The sequence below is a fragment of the Hippoglossus stenolepis genome, chromosome 18 (assembly GCF_022539355.2).
Source record: "Hippoglossus stenolepis isolate QCI-W04-F060 chromosome 18, HSTE1.2, whole genome shotgun sequence".
In the NCBI taxonomy this organism is placed as follows: domain Eukaryota; kingdom Metazoa; phylum Chordata; class Actinopteri; order Pleuronectiformes; family Pleuronectidae; genus Hippoglossus; species Hippoglossus stenolepis.
This window is the reverse complement of record NC_061500.1, coordinates 15,787,641-15,800,441: the sequence shown is the minus strand read 5'-3', so window position 1 is coordinate 15,800,441 and position 12,801 is coordinate 15,787,641. Positions and strand designations below refer to the sequence as shown.

Sequence of the window (12,801 nt, the reverse complement as noted above, 5' to 3'; positions counted from 1 at the left end):
TTGTGAGAGCACAATGAAGCTTCGGTTTACAGGTTCACAAATACACACTTTGTTTTTAATGCTCCTGCTTCTGTTTGCATGTTTACACACTGTAGTACACTGTGTTATATGAGAGGTGCTGATGAGTTCATATGTCAGATCAGATCCCAGGTTACTTTAACATCACTATGTAAAAATGAAATAAAAATAAGTTACTTAAAACAGTAAACTTATGCTAAAGCATAGTATTGTGGGCTATAGAAGGTTGTAATGACCATGATGATAGCAGTAAGTGATATGGAAGTAATACTGCACATATAGTGTTAGTAGAGAGATAATAATAAGGATTCGACTATTAATTAGGACCCGAGCACCGAACAGTAGGAGACAGTGGGAGGCCCTATTGAAATTGTAAGGATTATTTTTTTTTATTTTTTTCAGGCAAATGAATTGGCTTTTTGAGGGCTTTAACATGCTCAAATAGTTACCAAAGTTTGCAGAAAATTAGAAAGTGGTGAAAATTTACGTATTATGGAGTAATTTTAAATGGGCGTGGCAAAATGGCTCAACAGCGCCCCCCGCCCCCTGGAACGCGTTCACATTGACCGATCTTCACAAAAATCGATACACAGGTGTATCATGACCAGACAAACAAAAAAGTCTAGAGGTGCACTTTGAAAAAAGCAACAGGAAGCCCGCCATTTTGCATTTAGTGGCCATTTTGGCCATTTTTCACATTTTTACTTTGACGAACTTGTCCCAGGGCTTTCATCAGATCAACTTCAAATTGAGATGAGTGTCATCTAAACAATTATTATTATTATAATAATAATATATATATATATATATATATATATATATATTTATTTATTTTTTCTTTTTCATTATTTCTTTGAAGTTTAATATTTTTTTTTTTTTTCATTTATCTTGTTATTATAATTATTTTTCAGGCAAATGAATTGGCTTTTTGAGGGCTTTAATTATAAATGCTTCTGTGCTATGTCTCCACACAATGGATCTGAAAGGCTGTACAGCGTTTAATGTCCTGCGGTCTCCGAGCCCGAGTGTGTCATCTTCAGATAGCGCTAGTAGCCCCTCGCTAGCACCTCCAGTAGAGCTAGGAAGAGCGAGCTGCGACACACCGTGCTCGCTGGCATTCAAGGGAAAGCTGACTAACATTCCACTGTGTTGTTATTTATTATTATTATATTAGATTTGTCTCTTCCCAGTGGGGAGAGAACAGGTGCATTCAGTTAGTGAGTTTTAAAGACTTTTAAACATATAATTAAATAGCATTAATAACATTATATAATATTTAGTTATTATTCATAACATTATTATTTCAAATGTAAATCAAATATAGTCATCAAAATATCTAATTAAGAAAAAAAGTATTTACTGAAATAATTTAATTAATTTAATCTAATTTTCTGCAAAGTATTGAATTAAAATAACTTGCAGTAAATACTTCAAGGCTGTGATCCACTGATTTCAACAAACTGTTTGATTTTTCATTAGTGAAGCTTTTCTCTCACTTTGCTGCAGCCTCTTCTAGTTGGGAGGTTGCTTGTGCATCTATTTGAGGATTACGTAAAAACTACTTTACCACTTAAGAACCCCTTTTAGGTGGATGAAATTATGGGGTAGATACAGGTCTTTTTTTCTTGTTTTCCATTGCAAGAAATAACATTTGCAAAATATTTGTCAATTTCTCATTAATTAATGCAATTATCTTTCTGAAAGAAACCAAGCACACTTTTACTGGTATCTATTGGTGTATGGAATTTGGTGTGGCTTGATTAAATTTAAATTGGGTGCATATCTCCTTGGCAAAGGTATGTACCCAATAGTGAGTGTCATTCTAACTCTTGTTTGTCTCTGGTGGCTCCTCTCCTCAGAGATTGTGATGCTGGATCGTGGATAACTTCTCTATTTCAATCGTCAGTGTTGCTCCCTTCATCTATATCAGACAATTTCCCCCCTGTTTTTTTTCGGGCTGGTTTTCCTTACTGCTGTTGATGGTTAATGACAGATGATGTCGCACCTTCTTAAGCCCTATGAGACAAATTGGGATTTGTGAATTGGGCTTGTGGTGGCAGTTTCTGTTTAATAATGATACTCTATTGTATAATAATACACACATAACATTGTCTCTCGGAAAGTTCAATTCTAACACCTGCAGGTGGGCTCACCCCACACAGCCACCTAGTGTAACGTGTATAGAATGAGCACAGAGCATAGGAGAATCACTTCACTTATACAATCAGAAGCCCCTCCCTGCGAGGAGCCAAAAGGTATTCTTCAGCCTCTTGATGTCTGACCAGGTTGGGCAGAGTTCCTGTCTCAGATCTCCGTCCCAGACCCCTGGTGTGACCTCTGGTGTGAGACAATCTGTCTCAGAGATCCTCTATCTTCATTTACAACATCAAAAGACCCCAGTCCTGTATACAATGCAGAGTTCCCCTCACCCATCTCTATCAGACACACTAAGTAACACCCCTGCAGTGAAGCATTTGCTAAGACACACATGTGGGGGCCATAAACACTTCCTTCTGCAACTTCCGTAGTTAAGTCACAGAAAACACATTTGTTATCTACTTCTTCTAAATACATATCTGTTCTTCTATTAAACATTACACAAATGCAAAATCTGCCATTACAGGCTATACAAATAACATTTGATTGATTGATTGATTGTGTTGTGCAGTGTGTCCGAGTCAATGTCCTGCCGCATGATGACAAAGTGTTAGTGCAGCCTTCTGAATTATTTCTGCTGCTGAACTCACGAGTTACATCACGTGAGAGAGTGACCGTGATTAACTTTTATGTTCTGGATCATGATCAGATAATTTCTTTCTCCACAATTTGGCAGAAGTGCATCTTGTATTATAATTATTATTGTTATTAATAACATTTCACCCATTAAAGAATGGGTCATAATCCTTCATTCCTCCATTGTAAATGTTAATTGATGTTAACTAAGTTGTCCTTTTTTGTTGTAATTTCACCTTTTTTAGTTTTTTGTAATGTAATGTAATGTAATGTCTATGTCCTGTACATATGGCAGAATTGACAATAAAGTTGGCTTTGAAAACTAACAGGGCCCTTCTTTGTATTAAAAAGCGGTGTATAAGAGCTATTTATTTCAGCTCTGTGTATTTGTCATGTGATGTAGCAAGGCACTATCTGGGATCTACATGTAAAACAAACGGTTCTCACACCTCCAGAGTTGAGCCTCTTCGCTACGGGAGTGATTGACGGCAATCATGTAAACGAATAAACCTGTATTTTGTAATGAATACAGAGCTGGCCATTAACAATCAGTGTTAATAGTTTGAGTAAAAAAATCCATATTTACAATCTGAAAATCTGCTCTATTTGCATAAAATATTTAAACCTTTTACAGTGACAGTGAATTTCAGGTTCCAAATACCACACAATGTAAATGTAAAATACACTAATGGCCATGAATGTTATTAAAAGATAAACAAACACTCATCAAATAACATAAATATAATTTATTGGCAACAAGGTTAAAACTAAAGAACATTAAAACAGCACAAGTTGACCTTTTCTGAAATGTTTGTAAAACCAGTCATATACGACCTTTACACCCAGATACCCTCTTAAAAACTAAATCCTACTCTTGTGAAATGTAAAATCAAAGCGCTCACATAAGTGCTACACATAGGCTTCAAAATGTCACTTCACTAACACTGGCACACACTAACACGCTTTTCACCTCTAGCATAAAATAGTCCTGAGTGGAAAGGGAAAGATATTGCACAATTTAAGATGACGTTCACACCAGTTTGAGAAAACTTTCTGAATGAGCTGTCCGGGCTTTGGCATCAGATCTACTGCCTAATCTGATCTACAGAGGTCAGCCTGTGGTTGCTGTGTATGAAGATGGATGACATGACTGCTCCCCAATAGTGAAGCCAAAGCAGGTAGATCGCCACCTGATGGCTGACTGCAGTATAGATCATAAACCCTGCCTCCTCCATGTTAGTGGATGTGATATGGGTCAATCTTAAAAGTCAAAGAAGGTAGTTCTTTTCACATGTTTGGTTTTAGTTAAGTTATTTGATGCTTTTAAATGTGGTGAAGCTGAGGCTGACTTGTGATTGGTTGAGCGCGTGTATCAGCGGGACCTCGTTACCACGGCTCCATTCCCTGATCACTAACCTTCAGACTCTTGCTCCAAATGCGCAAGATGGCAGATTTTGTATCTGAGATACTTTGGATAGAGAGAGGAAGTGGAAACACGTTCATCTTAATATACAGTCTATGAGTTTGCCCATCACGTCTAATAAAAGATAAAGCCTCTGTGCAGACCAACAGACAACAGTCTTCTTCAAGTCTCTTCAAGTAGCTTCCGCAGGTTTCTTTGAATCTAGGATGAAAAAAATATACATTTATATTAACACCATATTAAATTACTCTTAAATACTATGGAGACGTCCATAAATACAACTTTCTTGCTGAGTTAGATGAGAAGGTGGATGCCACACTCTTATCTGTATGCTAAATATGAAGCTACCACCAGCAGCTGATTAGCTTATCTTATCTTATCTGATTGAGAGTTTGCCAAATCACATTTCTGTGAATAGCCATGTTTGATAGCGATCAACGCTTTGTTCGTCAGTCATTGACTTTTTAGTCAGAGATCACACCTACTTTGACTCAATGGTCCAATCACATTTATGGAAATCTACAAATACAATTAAGGATTTTCTGATCATAAAATATCAAAGATGTTCGAGTGCAAATCGGACAAACCTTTTCTAGCTTGAACAGGTTGGTGGACAGTTCTCCATAGACCTCAGCATTCACTTGATCCTGGGACCTGTGGCTCACTGCATTTCTGCGAATAGATTTGCACTAAATCACAGACCAAACAATGTGTGGGGTTGCACTAACCAGATGAAATGAAGCAGTGTGAGTGCATTTGGGAACGTGATATAATCTGATGTCTGGAGAACAACGCTCTACACTGAAATCTTCGGTGGGTCAAGCTCTTACTCGTTTCTGATGTGTTCCCCAATGGAAACCAAGGAGTTCAAACGATGCTCGAGAGCCACAATCTTGAAAGCCATGTAACAGGAGGACAAGACGAGAACAGTAACTCTGCTCACACACACAAACACAGAGAGAAAGAGATGAACATTCAAACTCTGACATTTCTCACAGAACAACCGCTGACACGCCCCCAAGTTATGGAAATGGAAGTCTAACAATTGTCCTGTCAGACAAACCGGGCTTCTCATATTCCACATAATGAAAGGCCACTCACAACACCAAATAGATTAGGAGGATGGCCTGTAACGACTTGGGCTGAGAGGATTTGTCATTGAGCGTGACTACTCGTTGGGTTGGCTTGGCTGACCCTATAAATCGAAAAGAAAAAACAGAGGAAAATAGATTTAGTAGATATACTAAAACTGCATTTTACATTTTAGAAACAATTTTATTGGGTGCAACAATAAAGAAAAGTGCACATTTTGGGAACTTTCTCTGTCTCAAAACATATCACCCCCTGCTGTTTGAGTGTTAGCAGGATTACTAAAAAACTTCTGACCTGATTTTCTTGAAACTTGGAAGGGTGGGACATGTGAACCTTTTGAGAGGATTTGAGTAAGGGGGCATATCCAGGACTTTTTTCACTTTTACATCATTGTGAAAAGGGGAAATTTTTTTACATCTTAAAAAAAAAAATCTGGCATATGTAGTGGTGCAGATTTAGATAATGATCTGGATTTAGTGAATACAAATATGTATTTTTATGGGGATATTTTCAGTTACTGTACGGTAAAAAATATTTGAATATTTCAAATGGATATTTTGCCTATTTAATGTAAATAGTCAGCAGAACATTTCTGTTTACATGGTACATGTATCTGATCTCAATACATCTATATGCAATTTGGCCAATTACGTGCAAAGTGGCCAATCAACAGGCTTTTTACCACCACAGTCCTGATGCTAAGCTAAGCTAAAAAAGCTAATAAATATTATTTACCATAAAGTCAAAGCACTTCTTTAAACATACATAAAAAGTGAATGATTCATATATTCATTATTCTCGATATTTCTGTTGATACTGAATTCCTTCTGGTGAAAAGTAAAACTCATGACTACAGAGGCAGAAACAAAGCTTCCTTTGACTCAGACACATCCAGTTGTTAAAGTACCGTTGTTGAGTGGAGGTCTGTGTTTTTGGCCTGGGGTCTGAAGGTGAATGTCTGCGTGGACTGAAACCTCTCCGCTCTTCACCGCACTCAGAAATGAGCCTGGGAGGCCGCTGAAATCTGCTCAAGTAAACAGAGGGGAACTCATGACTGCAGCCGCCTACCTCGAGCCAGAGTAAATATTAACAGTCCCAAACATCCTGAAACATCAACATGTTCCCTGTGTGAGAAGGAAAAGGCTGGCTACTTATCATGAACGGCAGAAACAATAAGCGGAGGATTTAATTTATTATTCAATGGGGTCGTCGCTGTTTTCCGTGTCAACTGTCTTCACAATAACAAAAAGCGAAGCCTCCGTGGCTCAAATTTCACTTTGGCTGAAGCCACAGCGACAGCGGACACCCTGAGCACATTCATAGAGCAGAAAAACGAAATGTGCATAGTAGATTATGGTTAAGTAAATAGCAGCTTTGTAAAGGTGGTGCGTTTACACAGAGGGCTGAGAATGAAGCACACACACCAGTTATTTTGTCATAATCTGGAGTTTGAGAACCGGAGCTGCTGCTCTCCATCATCTCCTGTCGTCGCTGCTGCACCACCCCATCCAGGTCAGAGAAGTCTCTGGAAAAGTCCTGCAGGAAAAACCATACAGTAAAATGGACGCCACATACTGAGAGGCTATTGTATAACACGAGAGCAGGGCATTTCTATAGATCTTATATCACAATGGAAACTTTAAAAACAATCTTCTCATGTACAATGAATATGTCCAGTGAAAACATTCCAGTAAAATGGACGGACAGACCCCTGACTGACCAGCGGAAGAGACGACGAGCTGCTGACTCTGAAGCTGTTTTCACAGGAAGACGGGACGGGGCTGTTACAAGTCTTTTCCACCTGCAGCCACAGGGAACACATTTCAGTGTGCAGAATATACAACTTGGTGATATGGCCCAAAATGATATCAAGAATAAAATAATCACATCAGTTGTTACCAATAATTATCACAATAAATGTCACATTATTTCTTTAAGGTTTAAAGACTGATTTAAGTGCAAAATCAATATATTGAACATTTGTTGTTTTGCTATTCATGAAGAAAATAAAAATGTGTTCTTTTTTAATAACAAGGTTAAGTAATAAAGAAGCCGTAAACACACCACTGACAAATTATTAGCTACTAGGAAATAGCTGTAGGGGGAATGTACGTGCAATATTCACTCGTCTCTTAGCTGTTTCTTTTTCTCTCCAATAAATCCTGAGTAAATATTTGACTGTGCTGATCACTGACTTGCTACCTTTGCTGTTAGTGCACAGTTGGGCACTAGAGTCCTGCTGTAGATGTGAAGGACCTTTTAAACCTTTTGAATATTTCTTTTGAATATTTCTATGGCCCATAAGAATGTGTGGGTATGGACCTGTCAGAAAACACCTCATGTTACCTGATACCAGATTAAAGTGCCAGTCACTAGTTATTCTGTGTGGCCCATAAACCCATAGTGATTTTTCTTTATGGCCCACTTGCTATTGAAGCTGAATAGCCCTGGTGAAGGTCTTGATTTACAATACAATCAGATCTCACCCTTTTATAGCAGCACTCAATGGATTTATTATGTTCATTTTCACTGTGTATTTTTTTTTTATGGTTTTCATTTGCTTGAGATAGAGTATGACGGAGTATTGGAGACACACTGATGATAAAAAGAATTCTGAGATTTTGAGAATGAAGCTGAAATAATACGAGAAAAAGTCATAATTTATTCTGGTAATATTACAACTTTATTTTGATAATATTACGTTTGTATTCTCGTGATATTAATACATTCTCTTAATGTTATAACTTTATATTTGTAATAATACGACTTTATACTCGTAGTAATACAACTTTATCATCGTACTTATACAACTTTATACTTGTAATATTATGACTTCATTCTCGCAATATTAGGACTTAAAGCTCATAATATTACAACGTCATTCTTGTGATATTACAACTTTATTCCCGTAATATTATAACTTTATTTTTGCAATGTTATCATCATTATGTTACAACTTTGTTCTTTCAGTATTTTGAGTTAATCTCATCTAATTTCTGAGACGAGCACAGAGTTGTCTCATTTCGCTGTTGAAGGCTTCTCCGATTCAGTCGCCATGTTTACTTTCATCCAAGCTCTAATGAGAAGATACTGAGTCCCATTACGATGAAGGAGTGTTTTATATTAGATGTCACTTACCTCGGGATGAATGCAGATGGATTTGAGCAGTTTGTAGGTGGTGTTTCGAGACAGGAAGGACACAAACACATGCTGGGAAAACAGAAGTTTACAATCACTTTCCTGTTTATGTCAAATGGGATTGAAACTGATAGTCTCCACAGTCCTCTTACCTGGTCACTTGTAGTTTCAATCACAAGGGCGTTTGGCACTAATAATGCGGTTTTGGTTTTTTTGATGAATGTCACAGACATCGCTGGGATTGAGATCTGGAGAAAATAGGATTTTTAATCTCAGGTAATTGTCACAGTGAGAGAATTCAGCCACATGCAACATGAGCTGGTGCTGGAGACAAATGACTTTTCTAATTCGTACCTTGGTGTCTCTGCCAAAGACTTTGGAGTGGAAGCAGATCCAGTTATCAGAGACAAACATTTTGCCCTGATATAACATGTCTTTCTGCAAGGCACACGTGTAACCTGTCGACACACGCACAACCTCACGTTAAGATTAGCAATCTGACCGAATCTAATCAGATTTCTGTGCTTTTCACATCAAGGTAAATGTTTCATCTCACACCTACTTTGTTTGAGCAACTCATCTTTGCTGACGTCCTTGAATAATTTGTGATAGTGGGTATTTGTCTTCGATAACTGAAAATAAAGACATTTTATTTGTACGATTTTTGCAAAAATGTGTAAAAATCCATCAATGTTTGGTGAAAATTCATGTCCCTACCTGAATGGGCGGCGATTTCTTCCTTTCAAACTTGGTTTCCAAGTCGCTCGTGCTCAGCATTGGTGAAAGCTGCTCCACAGGTTTCACTCTGGCAAATAAAAGGTCAGTGTTTGGGGTTAAGTATAGCATAGAAACAGCTGAGGACGACATGCAGCAGCAACTCTAACAGCAACGGCTTCAGAGGAGTCACAGCTCAGGATAACACACGAACACTTGCTTCTACTGATCCACACAGACTCTACAATCACACGTCCTTCATGTGACTCTGCACGAGTCACCTGTGGTTATACAAGAGCCGCTTACACAGCAACAGCAGAATCTGTAGACAGCTCTTCAGTCATGCAGGTATCAAGTAGTTATGAGGGATTATAGAGTTGTGCTGCAGTTAGAAGGTGAAAAACTACACCTGATGTCATTCTGAGAGGATCCTAAGACCAACATCTGTAGATATTTATTTAGTTTGGGTTATTTGATGGTATAATAATGTTTAAATTGCACTTTTTGATCTATCTGCTATCAAAGAGATAAGAGCAGTTTGCAAAGGGTGTGTGTGTGTGTGTGTGTGTGTGTGTGTGTGTGTGTGTGTGTGTGTGTGTGTGCGTGTGTGTGAACTATTGACAAAACACAAAACCCGCACACACAGCTAATCCTGAATGAGTCCTCAGCAGTGAAAACATGAGATTCTCAGTGACCTCACAGTAACACATGATTTTCTCTATGAGCCGATGCCTTGAGGAATTTGCTTGAAGTCACCTGATTGTAAAACAAATCAGAGGAAGTCTGATGGAATGGTCACTTTACCCTGTGTGTACAGACGTGTAATAATATGTGCAAGGATTCCATTAGATTCCAAACATTTACTTCAACTCTTTCTCTCTCTGTCACATTGGTATTTTAGATTGTTTTTGATGTGTGTCTAAATTGAATGTCATGTGTTCACTTTTGTCTGCAAACTCGCTTGTTTCCCTTTGTATGAATTAAGTTTTTGAATTGAACTGAATGATGCAATGTGTTTTTATGTCTAAGCAACTCAAGTAATACTTCAGAGAGTTGAGGTTTAATTAGAAGTTACATTCAATAATCTGCAGTGAATCCAGTTTCTCTTTGCACATACAAATATTTAGTTTTTACATAAGGCGTGCACCTAACAACTAATCTGCTGATTTCTCAACAGATTGATTCAATGTTTGGTGAAGTCACAGTGACTACATAGTTTTTTGTCTATCCAACAATTCAAAATCCTAATTAATAGACCAATATCCTAATTAATCCAATATCAAAGAAGACATTTTAATTTATATAATATTATATTATTATAAAACAGAGAAAAGCAGGAAATGCTCACATTGGAGAAGCTGGAATGAAAATATTTCAGACTTTTTACCTTAAAAGATCTATATTATATAAATTTTCTGTCAATAGACCAAAAGATTTATCAACAGGTCCTTTTGGTTATACTGGGTTTATCAGATTAACTGGTAACACTTGACTTCCACCCTGCTATTTCACATTTATGAGCAGGGAACTTTTAATAATTGTTTATAACACAGATAAAAAAATATAATGTATTTACCAAGCAGATTAGTCTATGTATTGTGTTTATTGCATATTGTTTTGATGATGTCCTGACATTTTGCTGTTTTCAGATTGTTGTTGTATCTGTAAGGATCCTCCAGTGTCTTGACAGGCACATTATTATCATTATAAGTAGTATTAGTAGTATTAGTAGTAGTAGTATTAGAAGTAGCAGCAGCAGCAGCAGTAGTATTGCCCTACACTGATAAGCCTCATAAAGAGTCAAGGCTGGTGTTTAAGCAGAATGAATGAGAATATAGTAGAACACAGATATTTAGGAGAAATTGTGATTGCTGACTAATATTGCACATTGATAAACACTTAGAAAAGCCATTATACCATCTGACCACAACATTATACTGTGTCAGAACTTCACTGCTCCTCAACAGCGTTGTTGAGTCAAGTGTTAGCAGTATATTATATGATATTCCACAGAGGACAATATAACCTGCTGCACCTCAGGCTGGCTGGTTTCCTCTTGCTCTCTGAGGGGTCTGACTCTGCGTCCACACACAGCTGGAGGTCTGTAGGTAACCTTCCTCTCCACCTCTCTCCTCCATTCTCCACCTCAGCCCTGGACACATTTCAACACAAACACTGTTCTCTTCTCTTCTCCTCCTGCAATGACTCACCTTGAAAACACACTCACACACACACATTGTCCAACTTGTTGTGACACATCCAATTTTTGCAGGAGTGGAGTGAAACGAAACCCCACACAGCTCTCCATGCAACAGCCAAAGCAGAGTAGCGTGCATTACTAAAACTTCATGGGAAAGGTTTTGCCTGGATTTCTCTAAATGCAAATAAAGCCTGTCTGGTTCTATCCAGTGCCACGTACACATCACATTCATCCATTAATCTATCAGCACGGCCCTTAAAATAAGATCCATGCCAACAACCACAATGCATTAGGCCTGTGTGGCCTCCTCTGTGGCGGGACAGCAGGCCAGGCCCTTCCTCTCCATCTCACCCACACTCACCGATTCCCCCGGGAGTCCCTGTTGAGGAGTTGCTCGGGAGTGGATAACGGGGTCAGAGGTCTGTCCGCCGGCTCGGTCATCTCTACCATCTGTTGCACACTTCATTTATATTGCACGGGTTCCAGCATCGGTCACCACTGGGCCACCCTGCTCCACAGAAGGAAAGAACACAAGAGCTCCAGGAAGCTGGAACACGGAAAGTTTGGGAATCGCTCGTCGACGAGCCCGAGGGAGACAGAGGAGGAGCCGGGAAAAGGGGGAGGGCGCACCAGGGAACAACATCAGGAAGAAGAAGAGGGAAGGAGCCGACCTCTGCTGGAGCTTCAATCATGCTGCAAAGTGTTCAGTGATGAAAGTAATTCCCGGTTATAGAACAGGTCAAGAGGGGAAACGTAATATCCAAAACACACACAGCTATTACAAGGTTGGATTGTGCGTAAAATATGTGCGTAAAAACCTCTCCACCGTAGAAAGCAGAAATGAGCCGGTGTCAGGTTCACTCAGTTTAGCACTAAAGCTGCTGGTCTACTTCTTTAAAACTCATGGACCCTGGAATCATGAACAACTTTGTTACTATTTCTATTACAGCAGAGGGCATTTTAGAGAGACGCCCAGCAGGGGGCAGCAGAGTGTAAAGGATTTATTGTGAGTACATTTCAGGTGAGATTTATATACAGTCTGGATTTTACCCTCAGGTGACCCTGGAAACGATGGAAGAAGCAGACAGTATCACACTGTCAAAACACAAAGTATAGTCAGCAAGGAGCAGTAGTGGAAAGTAACTTAGTACATTTACTGAAGTACTGTGTTCTCTCTGCTACACTACACCTTTACCTTACTACAGCCCAGTTAGAAATATTGTATTGTATTAATGTTTTGTACCACGTATAGGAACTAGTTACATTTCACTTTACGATTTTTAGGGGCAAATCTTCTACAAAACAAGTGTGATACTTGAATACCTAAAAGTAATTTTACTGATAATATTTTTAATGTATGACTTTTACTTACATTTTTACTTCCTGCATCACTGGCAGCATGTGAGTAAAAATACTGATTATGCAGCAGAATGGCCCTAGTCAAGTTTTATATTATACTATATAATGAAAATGATTGATATTA

The 12,801-nt window shown here is 38.4% G+C and overlaps 1 protein-coding gene across 3 annotated transcripts; it reads right to left on the bottom strand.

The window, feature by feature from the left end:
- Positions 1-3,482: 3,482 nt before the first annotated feature.
- On the bottom strand, positions 3,483-11,928 carry LOC118098048 (GRAM domain-containing protein 2B). 3 transcript variants are annotated; one of them, XM_035141459.2, is made up of 14 exons: positions 11,680-11,926; positions 11,154-11,270; positions 9,122-9,209; positions 8,967-9,036; positions 8,759-8,862; positions 8,557-8,652; positions 8,405-8,476; positions 6,987-7,067; positions 6,691-6,802; positions 6,174-6,290; positions 5,276-5,369; positions 5,005-5,109; positions 4,762-4,846; positions 3,483-4,375 (listed from the first exon to the last, which is right to left on the bottom strand). In XM_035141459.2, the coding sequence occupies exons 1-14, from the start codon at positions 11,766-11,768 to the stop codon at positions 4,337-4,339; spliced, it is 1,269 nt and encodes a 422-aa protein (XP_034997350.1). In that variant the 5' UTR covers positions 11,769-11,926; the 3' UTR covers positions 3,483-4,336. The 3 variants fall into 3 exon arrangements, with proteins under 3 accessions (XP_034997350.1, XP_034997353.1, XP_034997352.1); XM_035141462.2 differs by lacking the exon at positions 6,174-6,290 and having other exon boundaries at positions 11,680-11,928; XM_035141461.2 differs by lacking the exon at positions 11,154-11,270 and having other exon boundaries at positions 11,680-11,927.
- Between the last annotated feature and the right edge of the window lie 873 nt (positions 11,929-12,801).

Excerpts from the sequence above, each read along its gene's own strand:
- LOC118098048 (XM_035141459.2), bottom strand. The coding sequence starts at position 11,768 with ATGGTAGAGATGACCGAGCCGGCGGACAGACCTCTGACCCCGTTATCC. Across the intron at positions 11,271-11,679 it reads AGGGACTCCCGGGGGAATCG|GGCTGAGGTGGAGAATGGAG; the intron begins GTGAGTGTGGGT and ends AAATGTGTCCAG. Across the intron at positions 8,477-8,556 it reads TTGAAACTACAAGTGACCAG|CATGTGTTTGTGTCCTTCCT; the intron begins GTAAGAGGACTG and ends CTGTTTTCCCAG.